The sequence below is a fragment of the Lepidochelys kempii genome, chromosome 1 (genome assembly GCF_965140285.1).
Source record: "Lepidochelys kempii isolate rLepKem1 chromosome 1, rLepKem1.hap1, whole genome shotgun sequence".
In the NCBI taxonomy this organism is placed as follows: domain Eukaryota; kingdom Metazoa; phylum Chordata; order Testudines; family Cheloniidae; genus Lepidochelys; species Lepidochelys kempii.
This window is the reverse complement of record NC_136380.1, coordinates 33,381,457-33,406,838: the sequence shown is the minus strand read 5'-3', so window position 1 is coordinate 33,406,838 and position 25,382 is coordinate 33,381,457. Positions and strand designations below refer to the sequence as shown.

The following is a 25,382-nucleotide window of genomic DNA, read 5'->3' as shown; positions in this document are numbered from 1 at the left end:
TAGGCCTGGGATTTTCAAAGCAGCCCAAGGGATTGAAGCACTCAACCTCCATTAAAATTCAATGGGAGTTGAGTGCCTGACCACATTAGGCCTCTTTGAAAGTCCTAGCTGTCAGTTTTAAATATGATCTTTGTATTTTGGAACATGAAATGTTTGGATCAGAGACTGAGTGTTTTTCTTTGTCTTATTCAAAACCAAGCACGTCGCTACTTAACAAATAAATAATAATAGTATCTAATCAGATACTGCCCTTATGCTTAGACATTACAGCAATGGGTGCAGTAGAAATACAGTGATTAGGCACACAGGTTATATAGACAGCAGGGAAACAAACACATAGGCTAGACATTTCTGGTAGTTGCCAACCACTGTACTACCACTGGTACAGTAGCACCAAGGGTAGCAATAGTGGGAGCAAAAGTGCACACAGACCACAGGCTCTGTTATTGCTATGTTGTCTAATCAGAGCAAGTCTCACTAACAAAGTAGTAAAAATAAAAGGAGTACTTGTAGCACCTTAGAGACTAACAAATTTATTTGAGCATAAGCTTTCGTGAGCTATAGCTCACTTCATCGGATGCATTCATCGGATGAGCTGTAGCTCACAAAAGCTCATGCTCAAATAAATTTGTTAGTCTCTAAGGTGCCCCAAGTACTCCTTTTCTTTTTGCAAATACAGGATAACACGGCTGCTACTCTGAAACCAGTAGTAAAAATACTGCTGAGCATGAGTGCCCTGTCTACTCAAGGACTCCCATCATTTCTACCACAGGTAAAGATGAATCAAATTGTGCAGCAGTGAGATATCCCCAAGATATCTACCGTATGCAAGACTAGAGAAAGACAGAAAGTTCAAACCAACTAAAACCAAATGGTTTTAGGTACTGTTTTATTCTCCTTGATGTAAAAAGAGACTGTTTTTATGCCCATGTATCTTGCTGTAACATCACAATATATTGCTCCAAGATGATCAAAATGGTTCCTTCTAGCTTTAGAATCCAAGAATAACCCCATATTGCCACCACTCTGGGGAGCACCACAGGGACTGGGTACCTTGGGTATCCTGACAATAGTGTAAGCAGGCCCCTCCTGTAAAACCACTGGGGAGGATACGCCCATCCATTCGACAAACCCCACCCCCATCTAAACAGGAGGGCAGTTGAGCAATCCTGAGTCCCACCCATCCCTGGGGTGGCTGTCCCACCTATTCCTAAAGCAGCCACCTCTTGGGACCGCTGAATCAAGCCTCTCCCGCATATCCCCAGTGAGTCACCCCATGGGGCCTGTCCTCCCATCCCCAGCCTCCCTCCTCAAGAGGCCCATTCCATGCACCTCTTCCCTTCTTCCCCAGAAAGCCTGTCGCTGGGGCCCGTCTCCCCCTCCTCCAACGTCCCCCGGGGCGGGGGGGGGGAAGGGGGAGCCCTCCCGCGGGGCCCGTCAGCCCTCCCCCTGCAGAGCCCGCCGTGGCCAGGGCCCGGACCTGCGAAGGATACGCGCACGCGCACGCGCTGCCCGCGAAGGTGCCGGCGTGACTCTGGCGGGCGCTGTCCGGCTCTGGGCGGAAGAGGCTTCTCCAGCCGGGGCCGCCCGGGGCAGCAGAGCCCGGCTCCCGCTGTGCGGGGCTGACGCCCCCCGCGGCCCGCACGCCGGGCTCCATTCAGCCCCGCCGGGCCGCCCCCATGCCAGTTCCTGCCTCCGGCCCGCTCGGTCCCTCACACGCAGGTCAGTGCGGGGCGGGGGCGCCCACGGCCCCGGGGCTCGGCCGCCCCGCAGCCATCTTGGCAACCGGAGACGCCGCTTCCTTCGCAACGGAAACCAGGGACGACGCGAGGGGAGGAGGAGGAGCCTGGGCACCCTCGGCAAGTGAGACGGGGCGGGGCCTGGGGCAGGGCGGGGGAGGGGCTGGGGGGCAGGGTGGGGCCTGAGTAGAGGGCGGGAGTGGAAGCGGAAGGGGCTTGGGTGAGAATTGAAGGGAGAAGCCTGTGGGGAGGATGTTGCTAACCTCTTCAAAACCCTTAAACAGCCAAGAAATGAGTTTTTTTTTTTTAAAAAGATACACATTTGGGGTTCTTTTTATTTGCTGTCTAGTTTTTGAGCATTTAAGGGATCATGTTTTCTAAGAAAACTACTTCTTTTAAAAAAACGAGTATCTTATGTAATCAGGAGACTCTTGGAGCTGGGGCTTTACCAAAACACCAAACATAACCAGTCTAGTGATAACATTTTGTGAGAGCTGGTAATACTGGGACACCTTTATGGGTAAATCATGTTAACAGTTTTGTAAGCTCTCACAATTTTAGAGTTCTTCTTAAAGTCCCAGCTCCATGACTTGTATCTGGTAAGACTGTCTGCTTGTGTAACCCACACACTTCTTTGGTGTGGTGCTCTGTCCCATCTAGTAGCACCGGGACCACTTAGAGAGAGATTAATGTGTCTGCTCTACAGCCTTAGCTAAGAAGGGTCATGTGGCTTTTATCTCATGCAGTAGATGTTCATGCACTAATCTCCAGAGATCCCAACTTCGATCCCACCTGCCAACAACCAGGGTCTGTTGGTGTTAAAAATGGGGGCTTGTCGGGGATTTCAACAGAGAAGTCTCTGATGCTTGGCATATGCTTCCTCATCAAGTTGCAGTGGGGGAGGTTCAAGTTGCAGTGGGGGAGGTTTAGATTGGATATAAGGAAAAACTTTTTCACTAGGAGGGTGGTGAAACACTGGAATGTGTTACCTAGGGAGGTGGTAGAATCTCCTTCCTTAGAGTTTTTAAGGTCAGGCTTGACAAAGCCCTGGCTGGGATGATTTAACTGGGAATTGGTCCTGCTTCGAGCAGGGGGTTGGACTCGATGACCTTCTGGGGTCCCTTCCAACCCTGATATTCTATGATTCTATGATTCTATGATCTAGGAGAAGTATGTAACCCACACACCTCCTGGGTGCATCTAGTGGCACTGAGACCACTTAGAGAGAGATTAATGAGTTTGCTCTATAGCCTTAGCTAAGGGCCATGTGGCTTTTAGCTCATGCAGTAGAAGTTCATGCATTTAGGTCCACCAGTCCTAGGTTCGATCCCACCCACCAGTGACCCCACCACTTGCTTGCTTTCTCCGAGTTTCTAGCTTTCATGTTTGCCGAGAAAAGCTGGAAAACCTGAGTGCACCTTGAAAAATAGAAGAATATCCAAAAATACTCCTATCTTAAAGATCCTGTCCTAAAGATTAGAAAACAATTTCATGATTTTAATCCAATCTCATAATTCTTTGAAGCATGAACTCATTTTTGAATGCTGGGAGTTGGCAGTACTGATGTTGTTTCAAATGGGCCTTTTATTGGCTCAGAATCATGATATGGAGAACAATACTCATTGCTGCACTTTGCTCCCTTTTGGAGGCATTTGGGAGGATTTTGTACTCCTTTCGTTCCCTCCACACAGTGCAGCACTTGGCATATAGACACTGCTCATCAGCAGGCAGGACAGCCAAGCTAGTGATGTGGCAGCACAGGGTGTTAACATGCTTAACTGAGAATGTTTACATGCTTTTAGAATAATAATAATTTTTTTTTCTCTAAAAAGTAAATAGCATTATGTGGAATTCTATGTTTGTTGTCTCAACTATTTCCATATTGTTCCTGATTTATGGTAAAAGGATGTCATTTTCTACCTGTCTACAAACTAAGGCTGGATTCTTTGCTCGTCTTGTTACTGAAAATAAAGATTTTGCAGCTCAAAACGTGCTTCAGTGAGCCTATTGCCTTCAGTGGATTTGCACAGATGTAACTGATTACCTTAGTAAATCATTTTGTTTGTTGATGATGCAGAACATGAAATAGAATTCAGCTCGCTTTCTGCTAGCTGTGCTAACTTTGCAATGCTAAAATGAATAGACAGCAATGAACAATTATATTTGTAATTACAGTACACAGTTATAACACATAATACAAAAAGGGAGCAGCTGTGTGGAATAAAAACGTACTGTTTGTTCCGTTAGAAGAGAAGAACTGCACTTTAAGCAATAAGACAGAACAGGGTGTGTAATACTGGGATATTGCCATACCTTGGATGAGATGTCAGTACAAGGCCAAAAGCCCCGGTGATTTCCTGGCAAGGCACTTCTTGGCAGCTATGTTTGTTTTTAAACCACTTCTTCTCTTTCATAATGTGCAGCTGTTCTGTGGTTGTACTGATGAGAATAAAAATAATACTTTGCATTTGAGTTCTTTTTTCAACAGTGCTGTACAGGGCTCACCATACTTTCTGACAGGTTTCAGAGTAACAGCCGTGTTAGTCTGTATTCGCAAAAAGAAAAGGAGGACTTGTGGCACCTTAGAGACTAACCAATTTATTAGAGCATAAGCTTTCGTGAGCTACAGTTGAGCTGTAGCTCACGAAAGCTTATGCTCTAATAAATTGGTTAGTCTCTAAGGTGCCACAAGTCCTCCATACTTTCTGAGGTAGGCATTATTATCACCATTTTACAAATGGGAAAACTTAACTCAAAAGGCTAAGAGACTTGCATAAAAGTACCCAGCATATAAATGTCAGAGCTGAGATGAGACTCCAAGAATCCTTGCTCTCAGTCCCCAATGCTAAATACTAGCGCAATAGTCACCTTGTATGCTTCCCACCAGTACAAAATTGGTATAAAGCATTAACAAAACAGAATAGTAATGTTTCACATCCACTTTTAAGTTGGGTATATTGTCACAATTCAGGGCAACTGCACCTGTATTTTACTTCAGTGTTCCAGCAAGGGTAACCACTTTCAGGCTTCCAGCTTCCCAGCCATTGCTTTTCTGCGAGGAGTCCCATGTCTCTCTCCCTTCTGAATGGAGTATTGCCAAGCTGCACAGTTCCCTGCCTTCACTGGGTCATGTCCAACACAGGCAGGTTTACCAAGGACATCTGCTTGCTTTCTCTTCAGAGACAGTTAACAGGTGTAATTGCTACAGGTATAAGGCACCACACAGTTCTTTCTCTGAATGACTATTTTATTCTTCAGGTAAAAGCATTACAGAGAAAACATATTAAAAACAATTAAAGATCCTACATGCATGCTAATAAGCTCGTCAGAGTTCAACTTAAAATGGATTCTGGCAGGTGTAGTCTTTCAACGCCAAACCCAAGGGGATTCTTTGCAGTTACCAGTTCATCAGAGCTTCAGCTCAGAACAAGCACACAGTCTTATGAGGCCTCAGTAGGCCCAGTGCTTCCACCCTATCGTAAGGATTGGGGCCCTCAGGGGACCAGGAATCATTTCCATTTGATTTATCAGGAAGAAGGCCATGAGACAGTTTAAAACCAGACTATGTATCCAAAAACCATTTCTTTGCTTGTTGGTCCCTGGAGAATCCAGTCTGAACTAGTATATGTGCACCTTTCTAGGGATGTGGCTTCAAAGGGCTGATAATGGAGGAAGTACATTATCACCTCCCTCCCCACTAGAGAACATATACAATTGTATTTTTAATACAATATACCCCAAAAGGTATTAATCCTAATTCAATAAAGTTTAATGTAAATCAATAAAATAGGGTTACCATAGTTGAACATTCAAAAAAGAGGACACTCCATGGGGGGGGTATTTGCTCGTATCCCCACGCCCCCACCTCAACCCCACCCCCATTCCAACCCCTTCCCCTAAGTTCCCGCCCCAACTCCGCCCCCTCCCTGCCCCATCGGACCCCTTCCCCAAATCCCTGCCCTGGCCCCGCCTCCTCCCCTGAGCATCTCGCGTTCTCCCTCCTCCCCCCTCCCTCCCAGCCATGTGAAACAGGTGTTTCGCGGCGCAAGGGCTGGGAGCTAGGGGGAAAAAGCGGGCACTGTCTCAAGTAATCAACATTTACTTTCTTTCTCGAATGATCAACATTCACTCTCTTTCCTGAACGATCAACTCTTCTTTGGGGAAAAATAATAATGTCAAAATCCTGGACGTTTTTAGATATTTAAAAATTCCTCCTGGGCGGTGATTTAAGAACCAAAAAGCCGGACATGTCCAGGAAAATACGGACATATGGTAACCCTACAATAAAATGTATCTTATTTTCTTAAGGTTTGTCCAGGATACTACAGGATATTTTCAATCTGTCACATATTTTGTGAAGTCCTGTCCCTTTAAATGTGTGAGTAATGCCTCCCTACCCAGTACAAAGCCTCTTTTTTGTGGTACTTTCAGTTTTGCAGCCAGAACAATTAAGAGAGCAAAGCAGACATCTGTGTTTCTATCAGCTCCCCCTGTGTCTGTCTATCTCTTTCTCTGCTGGGTCCAAATGTATCATCTTGCAACACAGGATTTCTATCCCACAAGTGCCCACTGCTGTCTCTGCGTGAAGAACAAGAAAAAGTAAGCAAATAATACTATATAAAAAGGTTGACATTTCACCTAGAGGCACAAGATGACAGACTGCTGCTTTTTGCACCTGGGATAGTGTGAGCCAGATAGCTAGAGAGGGGAAGTGGGCAAATAAAGATAGAACAAGGGATAAGGGTACTGCAATTACTACCAGAGCTGTTTAAACACAAAAGCCATGAAGAGAAAGTAAGCAGACCACATGATTGATTGACCACATGCAAGCAGTCAGAGAGAGAAACAGCTTAGCCTGCACTGAGGATCTATAGCTAGCAGAGGGAGTCCAGGTACCGCCCAAGGAAGAATTCTGAAATCTGCAGTGTTGGCACACAGCCAGAAAAGGAAGAATGAGTACAGACAGTGCAGTAACAACAAAACAGTTTCCTGTGGCACAGAAGACATCCAGGAGGAAGTCCAACAGGAGAGCAGAGAAAATGGCAACTTTTGTGGGCACTGTTGGTGAATTCAACCACAGCTGCAAATCATGGGTAGTATACCTTGAATATTCTGAGTAATTTGTAACCTGCAACACCATTCTAGATGGATGAAGAGTTTCAAGTTTGCTGACAATTATGGGACTGAAGGCACATGGACTGTTGTGTGACCTATTGTCTACTGTGCTTGGAACTGTCACGTATGCTGAAGCTACTGCAGCAATGCAGGAACATTTTTCTCCCACCCCACTGATTATAGTGGAACAATATCGGTTTAATCGGCAACATCAGGGAAGTGGAGAGTTGATAGCGCAGTTTGTTGCTGGTCTAAGGAAGTTGTCAGAGCATTATCAGTTTGGACAAACATTAAGTGATGTCCTGTGTGACCAATTAGTCTTCGGATTATGCAATGACCAGCTCCGGAAGAAGTTACTGATTGTATCAGCGCTTACATTCAAGAAGGCTGTTGAAGTAGTAGTTGCAATGGAAACTGCTGAGAAGACTCCTATGGAAATTAGTGTGAACTGAGATGTTCACCTCCTGCATCAGCGTGATGGAGGACCACAAGAATGTAAAGGATTTCCATGTGGCGGTTGTGCACAACCTACACACACTGGGAAGGATTGCTGGACATGCCAAGCTATTTGCAAAAGTGCCAGAAGAAAGGACACACTGCCAGGACCTGTCGTACAGTTCAACGATGAGAAACACAGAGTAACCGTACATCCAAGAAGACATCTCTGAAGACTGAACCTAAGAAAGGACAGAAATCAGGAATTCATAAGTTGAAAAAAGACAAGAGCTTTAGTGACACTGACCAAGACCTAGCACTACACATGTTATCAGAAGTTGGAGTCAGAAATGGCTTTGGGTCACACCTTTGTTCAAAGAAGTTCCTACAAGAATAGAGCTTGATACTGGAGCGCCGTTTCATTGATTTCTGCCTGTACCTATCATCATTCTTTGTCACAATCATCTCTGGAAGAAACCTTCACAGTTTTGAAGACTTATACAAGAGAAAATTTAGGATACCCCAAAAGGGATATTCCAGGTGAAAGTTAAACTAGATGGACAATCTGTTGTTTTACCCTTGTATGTGACTGAAGAAAAATATGCACCATTATTGACAGATCTTGGTTTGAGGAGCACAAAGTGAATTGGACTGAGATCAAGGTGATCACAAAAGCACCTTGAAATCTTCAAGAAATACTGGACAGACTAAAGTTTTTGAAAAAGAGCTTGGATAGATGAGCAATGTGTCAATGAAGCTCAGTGTTAAGTCTGATAGCCAGCCAAAATTTTGCAAGTCCATAGTTATCCCTTATACTCTGAGGCCTGTGGTAGAAGCTGATTTGCTCCATTTAGTGAACACTGGCATCCTGTCACTGGTTTCACACAGTGAGTGGGCTATGCCCATTGTACCAGTGATCAAGAATGATGGCTCCATTCAAATTTGTGGAGATTTCAAAATGACACTGAATCTAGTTTTATCTGAAGATCAGTGTCTACAACCTCGTATGGAAGATTTGTTTGCTACTCTTAGTAGAGGACAGTGTTTCAATATATTAGATTTGCTCAATGCATACCTACAAATGGAGTTTGATTCAGCATTTTGCAAATATCTCACAATCAGTACAGAATAAGGTTAATTTTGTTACAACAGGTTGACTTTAGGTATCACATCAGTACCTGCCCAGTTCCAGAAAGCCATGGATGAGATCCTGAAGGGACTGAATGGAGTTCAGTGCTATTTGAATGACATTCTTGTTACAGGAAAGGTTCAAGGGGATCATGTTTGAAATTTGGACTGTGTCTTGCAACATTTGGAATATCATGGACTGAAAGCATGTCGAAACAAATGTGAGTTTTTCAAAACTTCAGCTGAATACCTTGGACATGTCATTGATGCCACGGACTTAAGAAAATCACCAGAGAAAGAGACGGCAGCTCTTGAAGTGCCAACTTCAGAAAATGTGTCACAATTACATTCTTTCTTAGGATTGCTTCATTACTACAGCAAATTTCTGCCTAATCTGGTGACAGTATTTTGTGACAGGGCAAGGCCAGATGGCTATAGAAAAGTAGTGGGAGATAGATATATTAGCTCCAGGCTAAACAAATCCCTTGTACCAGGTTAAGTGAAATGGAAGCTGCTCCAGGTCAATTAAGACACCTGGGGCCAATTAAGAACTTTCCAGAAGGCAGGGAGAATGCTAGGTTGATTGGGACACCTGAAGCCAATCAGGGGCTGGCTGAAACTAGTTAAAAGCCTCCCAGCCAGTCAGGTGGGTGTGCATGTCAGGAGCTGTGGGAGGAAGTTGTGCTGTTGGAGAGACTGAGTAGTACACACCATATCAGGCACAAGGAAGGAGGCCCTGAGGTAAGGGTGAAGTGGAGCTTGAGGAAGTGAGGGCTGCTGTGGGGGAAGTAGCCCAGGGAATTGCACATGTCATGTTTCTAAAAGGTCAGCTACCATAGCTGATACTATTAGGGTCCCTGGGCTGGAGCCCGGAGTAGAGGGTGGGCCCGGGCTCCCCCCTGATCTTTGCCCTCTGATTAATCACTGAGACTGGGAGACAACAGAGACTGTGCAAGGAAGGATAATTTCTCCTCATCTCCCTTGCTGGCTTATGATGAAAATGACTCAGTAGACTGTGACCCTTGTCTCTAGAGAGAGAAGGGTTACGTGGAGGGTCACAGTGAGCCTCTGAGGCTAGCGAAATCTGCCAGGAAATGCGGACCCACGGAGGCAAGGACAGAGCTTTGTCACAATTTGCATTGTTACATAAACTCTTACAAGCAAAGAAAAAATGGAACTGGACTAAAGAATGTGAATTTAGAAAAGCAAAGAAACTGTTGACATCAACCAAAACTTTTATGCTCTTTGATGCTTCACTACCATTACAATTGGCTTACGATGGTTCACCATACAGAGTGTGTTCAGTTCTTTCCCATGTTTTTTCTAATGGCATGGAGAAACCAATGGGAGAAATTTTGGTACCAAATCCATTTAATACTGTACCAGTCCAGTTGATTCCTGTTGTTCAGGACACTTCAGTACTATGGTCACCATGTTATCCCAAGAGAGTGGAAAAACCAGTTGTCCAACTGAATTTATAAATTGTTTAGTTAGTGAGTTGCTTTTCAGAGAGAATAATCCCTTGCAGTTTAGGAGTCTGTGATAGTCCACCTGCAACTTTTAGTTAGGCTATATGGTGTTTCATATTAGCCATCTAAATGATAATGTATATGTGTTTAGAAAGCTTTTAAAAGTAGGATGAAGAAATGTTATGTCCTGTCTCTTTAAATCTTTGAGCACTCCCCCCTCCCCAGTGCAAAGCCTCACCTTTATATTAATTTCAGTTTTGCAGCCTGAACAATAAAGTGAGCATGGTAGACATCTTTTGTATTTCTATCAGCTCCCTCTGTGCCTGTGTCTATGTCCCTCTCTGCTGGGTCCAAATATAACATTTGTGACTAAATAAAGTGTAATACTGAATAGCCCCTGTTTACTTGTTGCTTTTGTGAGGTATCTCCACTTACGATTTGACCCACAGTCCACTTCTTTAATCCATATATTTATTGTTGTTTCATAAAGGGTATTCTTTCAGAAAAGCTTTATGAGACATTAATCAACATGTTTCATCTGAACAGAGTTGTTAACGGGGCTGTAGAACCGTCTGGCTAGAACCCTAAATCTATCTGAAATCTGGGAAAATTCAAGTTCTAATCCTGTCCATAAAAATATCAGCCTAGATCTGTGAATATTCACAGACCTGAACTGACAAAATTTGCACATCCCAAGCCTCTTGGGAAACAGCTGTCCCAGCCCGCAGGACCCCCAGCTTTAACTTATATATCTTCTGGGGATTGCTGGAGAGAGCAATGGTGAGGATTTAGATGTCTTCTGGGCCTCCCCTTCCTACTTCCTAATGGCTTGGATGCTCCCTTCTAGAGGGTCTTCAGGGTCTCCCACAGGTGGCTGCTCCCACATTGATTAGCTTTGGTGGGGGTGGAGGGGAGGACTCTCACCAAATCCATATAGTTCTTCAGGGATAGGAAGCAGCCTAATCCCAGCCCTCCACAAACAGAAGGAATAGGGAAATACTCCCAATCTTCCTGCAGTAGCTATAATAAGTCATTGGAAGATACAGTCCCCATAAATTTTAGTGTGATTGCTAGGACTTCAACCTTCAAGTGAACTGGCAGGATTTGTTTCATTGTCCAACCCTATGAAAGGAGCTACAGGATGCAGTTTGTGTAACCCACATGAATCAAACCCAGCAGGGCTTATTTACTTATAATTGTTAAAACTCAAGGATTGTTTATTTAATAATCTATTAGTTTTATTGTTTTATTAAATCTAATTATCTATCATTGCAATGAGGCTGGTGGCAATCACCATTACTGAGGTTGCCTAACACTGCCAATTATAACCCTCTATTTTCAATTGCTTATAACTTTACTAAACTTAAACCATTCAGACTAAAAATGTCCATGCTTGGTCTCTGTCTCAGGGTCTCAGGTTTATTTATTTTTACGTTTTGGCAAAAATGGTTTATCCTTTTTTTAGATTGAGGTTAAGGGAAAATAGATGGTTAATTTTTTTTTTAAGGAAAACCTATAGTGCCTCAGGTTTTTTCATCAGGAACTTAACATTTGTCCTAGGATCCAAGAGGTCCTTTTCCTGTATCTATGAAAATCCATTCTGATTGGGTCAGATATAACAGCCACAGTAAATCACATTTGCACACATGCACTGGAGCTTGTTGGAGGCTGGATGTCAAAATCTCTGAATATTGCATCTGCATTGAACATGCTTTCCAGTACTCTGAATCAGCCACATAGACTAGCCCCAAACCCCTGTCCAAGACAAAATGGATTGTCTTTTAATTCTGGCATTTCCTAACTACTGAATTCTTTACTTTGCAACTTCATTTCATAGATAGATTCCAAGGCCAGAAGGTCATCTAGTCTGACCTCCTGTATAACACAGGCCATAGAACTTCCCCAAAATAATTCCTAGAGCATATCTCTTAGAACAGAGGTCAGCAACCTTTGGCATGCAGCCTGCCAGCGTAAGCGCCCGGTGGCCGGGCCGGTTAGTTTACCTGCTGCGTTCACAGGTTCGGCTCATCGGAGCTCCCACTGGCCGCCGTTCGCCACTCCAGGCCAATGGGGGATGCGGGAAGCGGCGCCCTGGCCAAACCTGTGGATGCAGCAGGTAAACAAACCGGCCTGGCCTCCCAGGGGGCTTACCCTGGCGGGCTGCGTGCCAAAGGTTGCCAATCCCTGTATTAGAAAATCATCTAATCTTGATTTAAAATTGCCACCGATGGAGAATCCACCACAACCCTGGTAAACTGTTCCAATTGTTAATTACCCTCAGTATTAAAAATGTATGCCTCATATCCATTCTGACCTTATATAACTTCAACTTCCAGACACTTCCATCACTTTAATGATATATTAATTAACTTCAAATTTTGTATGTAACATGTTATAAATATCAGACATCTTTCATATATATTTTTTATATATATATGCTTGTAATACATATTTTCCAATAAACATGTCTCCAAGAATCCATTGGAACTTAGTCAACTCTTTTATTAAATAATGAATTTAAGTTATGGGTCAGTACTTCAATACTTTTCTGTCCCAATGAAGTCAGTGGGAGTTTTGCCTGGTTGAGAGCAAAGATGAAGGCCTAAGTCCTTATAGATTGTGGTTTTTCAGCAAGCCTTGAGTAAGAGGTAGCTTTGCTGCTGCAAGAGCAGACCAGTCTGGTTCCCCCTTTCTCCATGGGGAAGTAATCTGTTGCAGCCCTTTACCTGTGTATCTTACTTGTCTCTATGCTCCAGCTCAGCGGTGGTGACTGGTGCTTGGAGTGGGGGAGGGGAGGTAGAGTAAAGGCTCTGCCTACTTCCCCTCTACTTCTCACCCACGTGTACAGAAGAAGGAGTAGACATTGCTGTCTCCCTCCACACATTCTACTCCTGGGGGAATTCTGCGCCAAAAATTAAAAATTCTGTGCACAATATTTTAAAAATCTGCATTTTTATTTGTCAAAATAACACTATATAATCACGCCAATTTCAATTATTTTGGTAATTTATTTCAAATACTTATCAGCAACTATGTCTGTAACAATACAGACACAAAAAAATTCCTCCAGGAGTAGAGAATTAAGGAAACATCTATGACAAACCAGTTCCTATTTCTCTGCCCCCTCCCTCCAGAGCCCAGCAGCGGGGCCTGAAACCCACACACACTCCCTCCAGAGCTCAACTGTGGGGCACCCCCAAGCCCAGATATGCACGTCCCCTTCCCCTATCCCTCAGAGCCCAGCTGCAAGGTGCCCCCTAGCCCAGACACCCGCACCTCCTCCCCCCAGGCCCCAGCTGCAGTCCCCCTGCCCAGACACTTGAACCTCGTACCCCCCAGAGATCCAGAGGGAGAAACAGCCTGATTCTGGGTCCCAGGCTTGTGTGGCGATTCCTGCATGCCACTTCCTTCCTTCAGGGCTCCCTCCCCCTCCCCTGGCAGTGTGCTCTGCCAGGTCTAACAGCCCCTAGTGGCAGTCAGCAGTTCTGCAGCTCATTTCTGTGGAGGAAAAGGAAATTCTGTGCAAAACCCATTCATTTCTGTGCAAATTCTGCATGTGAAGTGGCACAGAATTCCCGCAGGAGTAACATTCTCTGTAATTAGCTGGTGCAGGGGAGTAAGACAGAGTCTTTCACCCCCTTATTTTCCTGTGTGGGCATGTCCTGTGGGGCACAATTTAGCTCTGTAAACCATGAGCAAGTAAGTTATTGGTGCTCTGATTAGATATTATTGTATCTTATTGACACTGTTACAGGGATGTTATGAAGCCCGTTAAAACAAATTAGGGTCTGATTTTGAGAGATGTTGAGCATCCACAGCTGCTGTTGACTTGAGTGAGAATTATAGATTCTCCTGTCAGAATCAGGCCACATACAGTATATTTTTGCTTTTCATGCTGAAAAAAAAATCATTGGTACAAAGTGAGATTTTTTAATAGCTATTTTCAAACCTTACTGCAGTCAGGGTTACTACAGCATATACCAATTGTTCACTAGCCATGATACTCTCTTAATACAATACCTCAGACTGGGGATTTTCATGTATTGAACCATGGATTCACCAAGGGAAAGTCATGCCTGACTAATCTAATTGCCTTCTATGATGAGATAACTGGTTCTGTGGATGAAGGGAAAGCAGTGGACGTGTTATTCCTCGACTTTAGCAAAGCTTTTGACACGGTCTCCCACAGTCTTTTTGTCAGCAAGTTAAAGAAGTATAGGCTGGATGGATGCACTACAAGGTGGGTAGAAAGTTGGCTAGATTGTCGGGCTCAACGGGTAGTAATCAATGGCTCCATGTCTAGTTGGCAGCCGGTATCTAGCGGAGTGCCCCAAGGGTCAGTCCTGGGGCCGGTTTTGTTCAATATCTTCATTAATGATCTGGAGGATGGTGTGGATTGCACCCTCAGCAAGTTTGCGGATGACACTAAACTGGGAGGAGTGGTAGATATGCTGGAGGGTAGGGATAGGATACAGAGGGACCGAGACAAATTGGAGGATTGGGCCAAAAGAAATCTGATGAGGTTCAACAAGGACAAGTGCAGAGTCCTGCACTTAGGACGGAAGAATCGAATGCACCGCTACAGACTAGGGACCAAATGGCTAGGCAGCAGTTCTGCAGAGAAGGACCTAGGGGTGACAGTGGACAAGAAGCTGGATATGAGTCAACAGTGCGCCCTTGTTGCCAAGAAGGCCAATGACATTTTGGGGTGTATAAGTAGGGGCACTGCCAGCAGATCGAGAGACATGATCGTTTCCCTCTATTTGACATTGGTGAGGCTTCATCTGGAGTACTGTGTCCAGTTTTGGGCTCCACACTACAAGAAGGATGTGGAGAAATTGGAGAGAGTCCAGCGAAGGGCAACAAAAATGATTAGGGGACTGGAACACATGAGTTATGAGGAGAGGCTGAGGGAACAGGGATTGTTTAGTATACAGAAGAGAAGAATGAGGGGGTATTTGATAGCTACTTTTAACTACCTGAAAGGTGGATCCAAAGAGGATGGATCTAGACTATTCTCAGTGATAGCAGATGACAGGACAAGAAGTAATGGTCTCAAGTTGCAGTGGGGTATTAGGAAAAACTTTTAGGTTTTTCCTAATACCCCTAATTTTTTTTCCTAATTAGGTTGGATATTAGGAAAAACTTTTTCACTAGGAGGGTGGTGAGACACTGGAATGCGTTACCTAGGGAGGTGGTGGAATCCCCTTCCTTAGAAGTTTTTAAGGTCAGGCTTGACAAAGCCCTGGCTGGGATGATTTAGTTGGGATTGGTCCTGCTCTGGGCAAGGGGTTGGACTAGATGGCCTCCAGAGGTCCCTTCCAACTCTGTTATTCTATGATTCTATGATATCATACCAAATATCAATCCTCACGTGTACCTGGATCACACAAAAACAGTCAAGTGGATCTTCACTAAACTTTCAAAAACAGTTCAGCTTTGAGGTGAAATCAAGCATGAGGAATTTCAGGCCCAAATTGTACTGTTCTATGTAAAAGATGTAAGTACCTGAATATAAGGCTTATAATTAGGGATTTATTGTTTAGGTGCTTAGTTTTCCTATTTTTCAGATTTTTACGCACATTTACTGGGAAATTTTTTAGGAATAAAAATTGTTTTCCTTGAATTATTTTAAAAACTAGTCCATTCAAAGTCCCTTGAGTTCTGGAGATGTGCTGTCACTGAGTTTGAGAGATCTTTAAAGTCCATTAGTCCCCTCTATAAGCAATTTTCAATATAGCACAAATGGTAAGTTTTTATAAAAAGCCAATCTCAGATTTTTAACTGCAGTGCATTTTTATCAGTTTTAATTTAAAACCAGAAAACCTACATACTGTATTCTGAAACTGCCTCCTTAACCATAGATATAGCACTGCTAGTGCAAAAATATGGACAGTTTTTTTCTAGGTTAAAGGGTTTATAAAAGGATTTAAACACTAATTAATCATTTTTTCTTTCAACCAGTCCAGCCCACTAAACACAAATAAACATATTTGAAGGCAACGTTTCCCAAGACCTGTCCCAATCCTATTACAGTGTAAATGTTAATACATTAGTTGTGTCATATGCAGGTACTAAGCAGTAATTGCCTTCAGGGTCAAAACACTGTTTTAAGTGCAGTATATCAATCTTCTATTCTATGAATAAAATGTGTTTTGTTAAATCGAGGCATAAAAGGACTAATGTGCTGGCTGCTGTTTGTGCTGTACACATTCCCAAATACTTGACTCAGGACTTCATAGTGAACAAGCCTTTCCACAGAAATTTGAAACCCGTTGAAGTGTTTGCATTTCTTCAAGTAAAAGATGATCCAGTTTAGTGGAACTTCATTGATCTGTCTAAATATCATTTTTTTCTTTGGGGGTGAGACTGTGCTAGGTAATGTCAGACCCTGTTCTACTAAGGTAAGGTTTTCAATTACATTGATTTGATAAGATAGTTAATGCAACTGAATAGAGGTTCTGAACAGTGAGTGATGCTTTTAAAATGTATATTGTTTTACCCTAGATGGACTATGATGTATAGAAAAGTTAAATTTCCTCAGAGAAAGAAAAAACTGTTAAAATGGCAGCAACAAAGTTAGTTCATTAACAGTGGAACACAGAGACATTCCTCTTAAGGAGTGTTATCTGAGTTTTGAATCTTTGGGCCAGTTTCTGATTTCATTTACATGATCCAGAGTAACTCCATTTGCTTCACTAGAATTATACATATTTATACCTATATAATTGAGATCAGAATCTGACCCTTTGTCTTTTAATAATTGTTTTGCTTTTGTTTTTATATAAATACTGGTTAAAATAATAGATTGACCCTGTGTAATTGAACATGGATGCTGGTTAATTCCAACAGCGTGGTTGGTAGTCAGGATGAAACCCTGGACCGAAACTCTATTTCAAGTGGTCTGGTTTTAACTGTTACATAAAATTTCCTGCTTCACTTTGTGATTATTTTCAACTAAGAGAGTGGAATCTGCAGTTCAAGAAAGCTACAAATGTATCTGCTTAGGAGACTCAAGATACAACTAGTAATTCAAGAGATTTTCTAAAATCTGTCAGTTCACAATCTTTTGTAATTTTTGCTTTCACTTTTAAAAATGAAAAACAGGTGCCAAAGAAAAACGTGTTCAATTTTATGCCACTGCTGTCCTAGTGCCAAAGGGAGGAATCTGGAGCAGGAAGGGAGAACCAAATATGCTGCAGAAATATTCAGGAATAAATTAAGTTTTCCTTTTAAAATCCTAATACTTCGAGTTATGCTTCAGTTTGAATAACACAATAGACAATCACTATGCAGTGTTGTAACAAAACAATAACATTTTAACAACAACAATCTTTAGAGGGCAAAAAACGAATCTGGAGAAAACATTTGGAAAGTCAATTGCATGTTGTCCTTTCTGCAAGGCAGAAACTAGTTCAGAGTTTTTACCTTTATTGTTACAAGTAACACCCATCATTATCAGAGCCCAAAGGGATCAGAGAGAACATGTTTCAATGTGTTTACTTTGACAGAACTTTGTGAATAATCAGTTTCCCCTGTTGATGGTGTGGGTTCCACACAGCAACAGGGGAATGAAAAACATTTTAAAAGTGTGAAAATGTTAATATATAACCACAGTGGGGGCAGTGCCTTGAAACTGTTTTTGACCCTTTTCTTTCTTTAGAATTGGCTAGATTTCAAGTTGATAGTGTCCATTTAAACTTTCTGCTCCAGGGGAATTAAAGACATTTTGCTGATGTGGTATGTGATTGTAAATATGAGCTGACTATATGGGTAGAATTTATTGACTTCTTAGCTGGGTAGAGTTATGCATGTATATCAGTATTTGCCAGGTCGGGGTCTACCTGATGCATTTGTACTATGTACTAGGCAGAGTGGGACTACAATTATGAATAATAAGGGATAAGCCTGAAGACCTGCTTCTTCACCACAACATAAATAATTTTGTTTAGAAGCAGGGCTTGATCCTGCTAACAAGGACTACTGGATGTGATACTGCTAGGCTTATTTCAGAGTAGCAGCTAGGCTTAGAGCTTGATGTCATGAGCAGTCCCATTAGAGTCAATGGGTCTGCTCGCAATATAGCAAGTAAGTATTTGCGAGTTCAGGCCTTAGGTTAACAATGCCAGGAGGTGGAAGCAGCTCACCAGCCAGTTCTTAGGAGCCTTTTAAGATTGTTTTTAAAAGTCTAACTTACTTCTGGCTCAATCCTCTGAGGGGCTGCTGAGCAGGAAACATTCAACAGTACCTTGCAGGACTGGGCTCAAACCTCTATGGTCTTAGCTTTGAGTTACTAGCTGGCAATTATTGTCTTTAATTTTTAAGAAGAGGATACAAAGGCAAATTCAAAATATAATCTGTCTTCCATTATTTGGTATAACAGGATACACCCAATGGCAGTGCTGTGCAAACACCACCCAAGACTGCAGAGAAAAATACATCAACAGCTATTTCAAAACAAAAGGAACAATGCCTTGTGCCATGTGATATTCAAGCTAAAATGTTACGCGGAGAAAAACATTATATGTGCAGTATGTATTCATTAAGAAAAGCCTTTGGGTCAACAACAAACTCACCTATGCTCTATGTACCTATAACAAACTTTAGTTACTTTGATTCTTCCCAAGCACATGGGCCAGCACCACACCTAGCGACTCAGTTTGGGCACCATGCAAAGGATTTACTGATGGGCATAAAAGGGCTGGGACAGTGGTTATCCTTTGTGCAGATACCCAGGTGGAAGAGGATTCCTTGTGCTCTCTCCCCTGCCTCGTCAAACCCCGCAGAGCCTGCTGCAATCTGCCACAGAATATTCTAACAGGTCTCTTATCTTTTCTCTGCCTCTTTTAACATGCATTATTCATCTTCTGTCTGTCTTACATTTAGGTCTATTGGCTTGTGAGCAAAGCCCAGAAGGATGAGTGTTGATAGATGAGCAAAAGATTTGAAGCTATGGTGACAAAAAACCTTAGATATCTATCTGTCTTTTACTTGCATTTGTACTTTTAAGGTATCATTCACATTGTTACCTAAGAATGCTGTAAGAGGCTGAGATTCATCCTTGTGCAGAGAGCCTTTCTGTGGGGACAGATCTTCCACAGAGTCAGCACAACTCCACTGAAGTCAATGGGGCTATACCAATTCATGTCACCTGAGGGCCTAGTCCAGAGCTAATGCACCACTTAGGTCTCACTTAAGCACTCTAAAATAAGACATCTTCAGTGTTCACTTAAACTTCATAAAATAAGCATGAAGTTTATACAGCTTAAAATGGCTCTACAGTTTTAATATTATAGTGGGTGACAATACCTCTTTTTTAGGAAATTTGCAGAACTCTCTTGTTGAATATGCAAGAAGTACAAAAAAACTGGTAAGAAATATGATGGATGACCAACAATCTTCTTTGGATTATCTTTCTAATCAGGTACTAATTTTTATTTATAATATGAAAATTTCTTTTCACTTAGGTCACACATTAATAGTTATTGGGTTACTGTGGTAAATGTAAGTATTTATGGCATGTAAAACGCTGCCATTCTTCTTTGTTAGTGTGTAACAATCATTGTGCACTCACTTTGCACACATATAAGGCTCCAAACCAAGTCCCATTGAAGTCCTTTGAAAAATTTCTCTTAAGTGGCAGTTGGATCAAGTCCTAAATGATTGCTCAAATACAAGGCAGTGGAAAATCAGGCACTCAGCATGGCCTATGGATATGTAAAGTGTGCATCACCCTGCATCATAGAAATGAACTACAGACATCTGTATAAGGGAAGGAGCAAGTCATAAGAATTCAAATCTCAGTGCTCCAGTCTGAGTGTATTTAAACTCTTGTTTACTTCTAAACTTACAGGTGAGTGAACTTATGAACAGGGTCCTTCTTTTGAATGCAGAAGTTTTGAGAAAACATTTGGATCCACTTCCTTACAAAGCAGTTCAGTCTCATGGTAAGGACTTTTCTTGCAAACCTTTACATCTTTTCTCTTTATCTTTTTAAGTGTCTTGATAAGGAAATGAGAAAAGCAAAGTCAAGAAGATATGGGATTTATAATAGCTACTCAGAAGTGATTTGTACTGCATAAGCTTTGGAAAACTTATGAACTGTTTTAAAATCTTAATTTTGCAAAAGTACTTTGGATTCTTTTTAAAGAAAATTTATGCCAGATGGATAATATTTGTAGAAAATATCAGGTTTGCTGTCACACAGGTGCTGTGTCCCTTCTGAACTGGGGATGCAGGGTTGTTCAGCACCTTGCAAAATCCTGCTAGTTATGGTTAGAAAGATCAACTGTACGAAATGCTTTTTTGTGTGGAAACTTCCTTTTTGTCTATTCTCTGCCTATTTCTGACCTTACTACATTCCAGAGAATACACATTTTCAAAATAAATCTCTGATAAAAGATAACTTTATATTTTACTTGACAACGAAATTTAATTTGAGATCATTCATACATTTATAGCTGAGTGCCTTCCTTTTGTCACAATCTGTATTTGTTATTACAATGTTTAACCTAAATTATATTGAATAATTTGTTCTCTAGGACTGGATTGCACCGATATTAAAGATACCATAGGTTCAGTTGCAAAAACTCCCAGCGGTCTGTACATAATCCATCCAGAAGGATCAAATTACCCCTATGAGGTAATAAAATTATCTCACATATTGGGCATACTTTACTGGAAAATATGTATTTAGAATATGTTGAATAATTTTAAAGTATTTTCCTTGGATATTTCTCATTGTGTGAATAAGAATTATATTAAGAGCCATCTAAGTGGCTCTGCCATAATTACAATTTTGAAATCTTTCCCAGTTCCTATAAAGAAATACAATATCTGATACAAGACCATATTCTGTCTTTTAATATACAATGAAAACCACCTGGAAGAAGACTTTAGGTACTTTATATGGCCCCATCAGCATAATAGCCGAGTGCTTCATAACACGCCTTTTATGCAATGTAGTTGTAGCTGTGTCAGTCCCAGGATATTAGAGAAACAAGGTGGATGAGGTAATATATTTAATTGAACCAACTTCTGTGGGTGAGAGAGACAAGCTTTTGAGTTTACACAGCGCTCTCTCACCAACAGAAGTTGGTCCAATAAAAGATATTACCTCACTGACTTTGTCGCCCTCATAACACACCTGTGAGGTGGGGGAAGTGCAATCCTCCCTATTTTACAGGTGGGGAACTGAGGCACAGAGATGCTAAGTGACTTGCCTAAGGTCTCTCAGAAATCTATGGTAGAGCAGAACCTGATCTTGAACATTCTAGGCTAGTGCCATCAACCAATGAATCATCCTTCTTCTCTATAAAACTCCATAGCATTCAGTGAGTGGAAAAGCCATTGCTTTTTTGCTCTCCTCTTATGAGTTTGAATAAAAGGGCCATGGAAGGGCCATGGAGCATGACTAGACAATGGCACACACCTGCACAAAGACTAAGGAACTGAAAGAAATTCTATCCTCACACCCATAGATGTTAGGGCATTTTCTTGTAATCTTTATTCCCTCTATTAGTTTCTCAAAACTGACAGAGATGCTCTCTTGCAACATGGACACTGGGTTCCTCACTGTGGCTACATAATCCTTCCTTATCTAAGGGCAGGGTACAGGAGTAGAAAAAGAGCTAATGCTGCATTAAGCTATGTGGCCTTTTGCTAGAAAATTTAGGGCTTCTTTCCTTGGGAGCATATAGGGCTGTGGTTTCCTAGCTGCACTGTCCTTTCCCAGCAGCAATGTGAATTTTAAAACCTCATCAGTGCCTTGAAGCCTATGTATGGTTGGGTATGCAACGCAAACAGCTGTCCCAATCCACATGTTTCCACACTTTTGTTCTCCTCTGTGTCAGTGAGAGAGGTAGTGGGAGAGGATAATGATCTTAGTTCTGATTCTGACCACAAAGTCCAGGTAAAATTGGAACTTGCAGAACCCAAACGACAGACTAAATTCTTATTTTTTTAAAAAGTATTCAATGTCCAATGTTTTTCTTTTGTTTCTGCTTCTGGGTGCTCTGTTTGCAGAAGTCCATATGTGTTTGCTGCGATTTGGCATTGCATCTACAGGCCTTTCCACTTTAATTTTGCATATACATGCCTGGGATAGTCAGTTATTGGAAGAAGAATGGAAGGCAAAACAAATACTACAGTATAATACTTAATTATAGATATTTCTCTGTTGTAACAAAACAGGGATGGGGGAAGCAGGTAGAAACATCCCATCCATCCCTAGCCAATTGGTACCTGTGATGGGGAATATAAACCGCACACTGGGATGGAAGGGGTTGAAAGACAACACTTGGTCCAGCTACCCCTGCCCCTCCAACCTTGCAGAGCATACTCCAACTGGAGACAGGGTTGAAAAGGGAACAACCCAGCTCAGAAGGCTGGAGAGGAGTACAGACCTACGCTGCAGGCTCATGCCAAAAGGGGCTAGAGATGCCCTGAAGTACCAGGACTGTATGAGCCTGGTTGGGGCTGACAGTTCGGTTTTCTTTTTCTTTTTCCTTATCTGGGACCAGAAATGGAGGGAGAAATGGTAGGAAGCAGCCCAGGAAGGATAACTCAAAAAGTCCCCCCCCCCACCTCCAGGGGTCAATGCTACTGACCCTCCTACAGCCCTGGGTTGGATTTGGTGCAGTGGGTGGGCTGGCATCCCCTACCACTACCCCATGACTGAGTGGATGCTAACCACTAGGCCACCCAGCCCATTGAGGACCTTACTGTTGTATCCCACAAAATAGTCAGAAAACTCAGAGCCCAAACCCATAGTCCTGTGCAGACAAAACTGTCATATATGGTGAAATCTAATGAAAGGGCTAAAGGAGGACCTTGAGAGCCCTCAAAAGTAGCAGAACTGTGGTTCTTCTGGGCAGGGGAGGCCAAGCTGCAGAGGCTACACAGCGTATCTGGGTTCCACCTGATACTGAAGAACTCTGTCCTTCAGTAGTTCTCTCACCACAATGTAGGGGATAGGGCTTAGGACCAAAAAAAAAAAAAATCTATCCAGAATCACCAGCCAATTCTACCCATGGAAGTGGACTGCAGAGGCCACAGATGCTACTAAAGTAGAGGTAGTGTCCACAGAGCAGTTGCATTAATGCTCCATAGATTCTTGCAAGGAGGATTCTCTCTGTCCCAATTCCAGGCAGATCCACTGCACAAAACTCATGTATTTCAGGTTTCAGAGTAACAGCCGTGTTAGTCTGTATTCGCAAAAAGAAAAGGAGTACTTGTGGCACCTTAGAGACTAACCAATTTATTTGAGCATGAGCTTTCCTGAGCTGTAGCTCACGAAATAAATTGGTTAGTCTCTAAGGTGCCACAAGTACTCCTTTTCTTCATGTATTTCAGGCTTTCTTCAGGAGTCAGGATTTGGCTCTGAAGTAGAGGGTTCCAGCTGAGAAAACTATTCATGCCTTTTCCAAAATCAGGTGTTTACTGGAGGAGATATAACTATTATCTCTCAGTGAGAAAAGAGATTGCTCAGTCCATTTGCTGTAACTTTTGGCTTCAAGTGGTTAAATTATTACCTGTTTCAGAGCATAGTGCAAACCCTTCTGAAATGAAAAAGTTCTTTTCACTTCAAAAGCATTTTTGACACTTTTCTACATTTGGCACTTACTGCCAATGTCTGAAGATATGGGAGATATCAAGTAAGTGGGGAGATTCCTTAAAATACTGACAGAGTCAGGAGACAAAGGGAAAAATAGTCATAAATTAATTATAACCATGAAGGAACAATAAATAATGAGAACAAAACCTTCACTTACAGAAAGGTATCTCATTTCATGTTTAATAGATGCCACACAGATCTGAATGCAGATCATGCTGACAGGATCTCCCTGAGAATGTCCAAAAGTATGGGTGTGTATTTTATTAAAGAATGATATTAAAGGGAAGGATTCTCTGCTCCTTGAAGTCTTTAAACCACGATTGAGGACTTCAGTAGCTCAGACATAGATGAGAGGTTTTTCGCAGGAGCGGGTGGGTGAAATTCTGTGGTCTGCATTGTGCAGGAGGTCAGACTAGATGATGATAATGGTCCCTTCTGACCTTAGTATCTATGAATCTATGAAAAGAGTTTAATGTAAAACCGCCTATGGGATAAGGCATAAAAAGAGCAAAAGACAAACATGTGTTTGTAATTAAAGCTTAAAATATAGAAGAACAAAAGACTCAAGAAATTAAGATATAAACCTGTAGACAAAATAACTAATAATTCATTTCTAAGGCTTGACTCATAGTCAAGAGCTGTGGAAGGCTTGTAAAACATAACTAAATGAAAAAATTACAAAAAAGACAGTATGTCCCAGTAAAAAAAATACCAAAGCCAGCATGACAGTATTAATTTCAGTAACCAGTTATCCAACAACAATAAACAAAAAGCCCCTCAAACAATCAGGAACGAAAATAGAAAACAAAATATCTTTAGTCTTCTCACAGTTTTGGGGTGACTGTACTTTGTCTCCCTCCTGTGGTCTGCTCTAGGAATGCCATTAAGCTCTCAGGCCATCACCTCTCTATGGGTAGAGAACTGTATCCTTCTCTCTTCAGATTGGGGTTTTTAGGCTGCCTCTGTAGTTCATTGTGATTCTCCCAGCAAGCAGGTCTGACTTGCTCTAGCCCCTGCATTGTGCTTTCTTTCCAAGGGTTAGGGCCAGCTCAAAGCATCCAGGAAGTTGACTTACTCAGCTACTTGAGGATTCAGAAATCCCCAGGTTGTGTAGAGTCAGCATAATGAGCTCTATCCCCCTCCTGGCTCCCACATAGGGGACATTTCCAGAGGAAAGAGGGCCTGGATAGAGTGCTGCAGTGTTCCTACAGTCCCTGGTTGCAGGAAAACCCAGTTGGGGCCATAAGAGCTGGGTGCAGCAGAGTGCAGCCCTGAGGCTGCTGTAATTTGTCCAAACTGGCTCCCATCCAGACTCAGGCTCAGGCTCAGGCTCTGGGAGTGGCAAAGGTGGCCAACGTTACAGCTCCTCTCCTTTGCTTTGCTGGATGCTGCTGTGGCACAGCTAAGGATCTGGCTCATAAACTTTCTGCTGCTTTCACTCAGCAGAAAATGGAGACAATTTACTAAACTCGCTCCAGGATTCTTTCCTTTACTTATCTTCTTATCAGTTATTGAGCAACAACAGTGTAGTCAGTACTTACCCTTGTTGTAATGAGTACACCCACTGACTTATGTCTCTGAGACGTTCAGTTCCATTAGTGTTAGTAACATTGGGAGTCTTGAAATATGTAAGTCACTGTCTGCAGCCATCATTTTAAGCCCTGTGAACAAGTTTAGGTGATGTGGTATCCAAAATGGTGTACACTATTCTGCACTAGGGCTCCTAATGTTGATAATACCTGTGCAGCTGAACTAGCATTGGCTATGGTGGGAAATATTTGAAAAATGTCTTTAGTGTACAAAAGCCCTGACAATGGGTGAGTGTGCCAATATTGTCAGGGTATATTGGGGTTCAAAAGGTTTTGAATGGCAGGAGAAAGT

The 25,382-nt window shown here is 42.3% G+C and overlaps 2 protein-coding genes across 6 annotated transcripts in view; one reads left to right on the top strand and one right to left on the bottom strand.

The window, feature by feature from the left end:
• Nucleotides 1-1,813, bottom strand: part of CEP126 (centrosomal protein 126) — a 49,736-nt gene extending 47,923 nt beyond the window's left edge. For all 3 annotated transcript variants that reach the window (XM_073338023.1, XM_073338017.1, XM_073338033.1), the window contains exon 1: nucleotides 1,494-1,813. In XM_073338023.1, coding sequence (XP_073194124.1) covers nucleotides 1,494-1,657 — 164 coding nt within the window. In that variant the 5' untranslated portion in view covers nucleotides 1,658-1,813. The remainder of the gene's footprint in view (nucleotides 1-1,493) is intronic.
• The window catches only part of ANGPTL5 (angiopoietin like 5), a 35,644-nt gene continuing 11,762 nt past the window's right edge, over nucleotides 1,501-25,382 (top strand). Inside the window, exons 1-5 of one of the 3 annotated variants that reach the window (XM_073338051.1) lie at nucleotides 1,501-1,859; nucleotides 18,270-18,417; nucleotides 19,207-19,310; nucleotides 19,740-19,833; nucleotides 20,428-20,528. In XM_073338051.1, coding sequence (XP_073194152.1) covers nucleotides 1,680-1,859; nucleotides 18,270-18,417; nucleotides 19,207-19,310; nucleotides 19,740-19,833; nucleotides 20,428-20,528 — 627 coding nt within the window. In that variant the 5' untranslated portion in view covers nucleotides 1,501-1,679. Of the gene's footprint in view, nucleotides 1,864-16,080; nucleotides 16,291-18,269; nucleotides 18,418-19,206; nucleotides 19,311-19,739; nucleotides 19,834-20,427; nucleotides 20,529-25,382 lie in introns of those variants that run through there. The other 2 variants (XM_073338060.1, XM_073338068.1) reach the window with 2 other exon arrangements.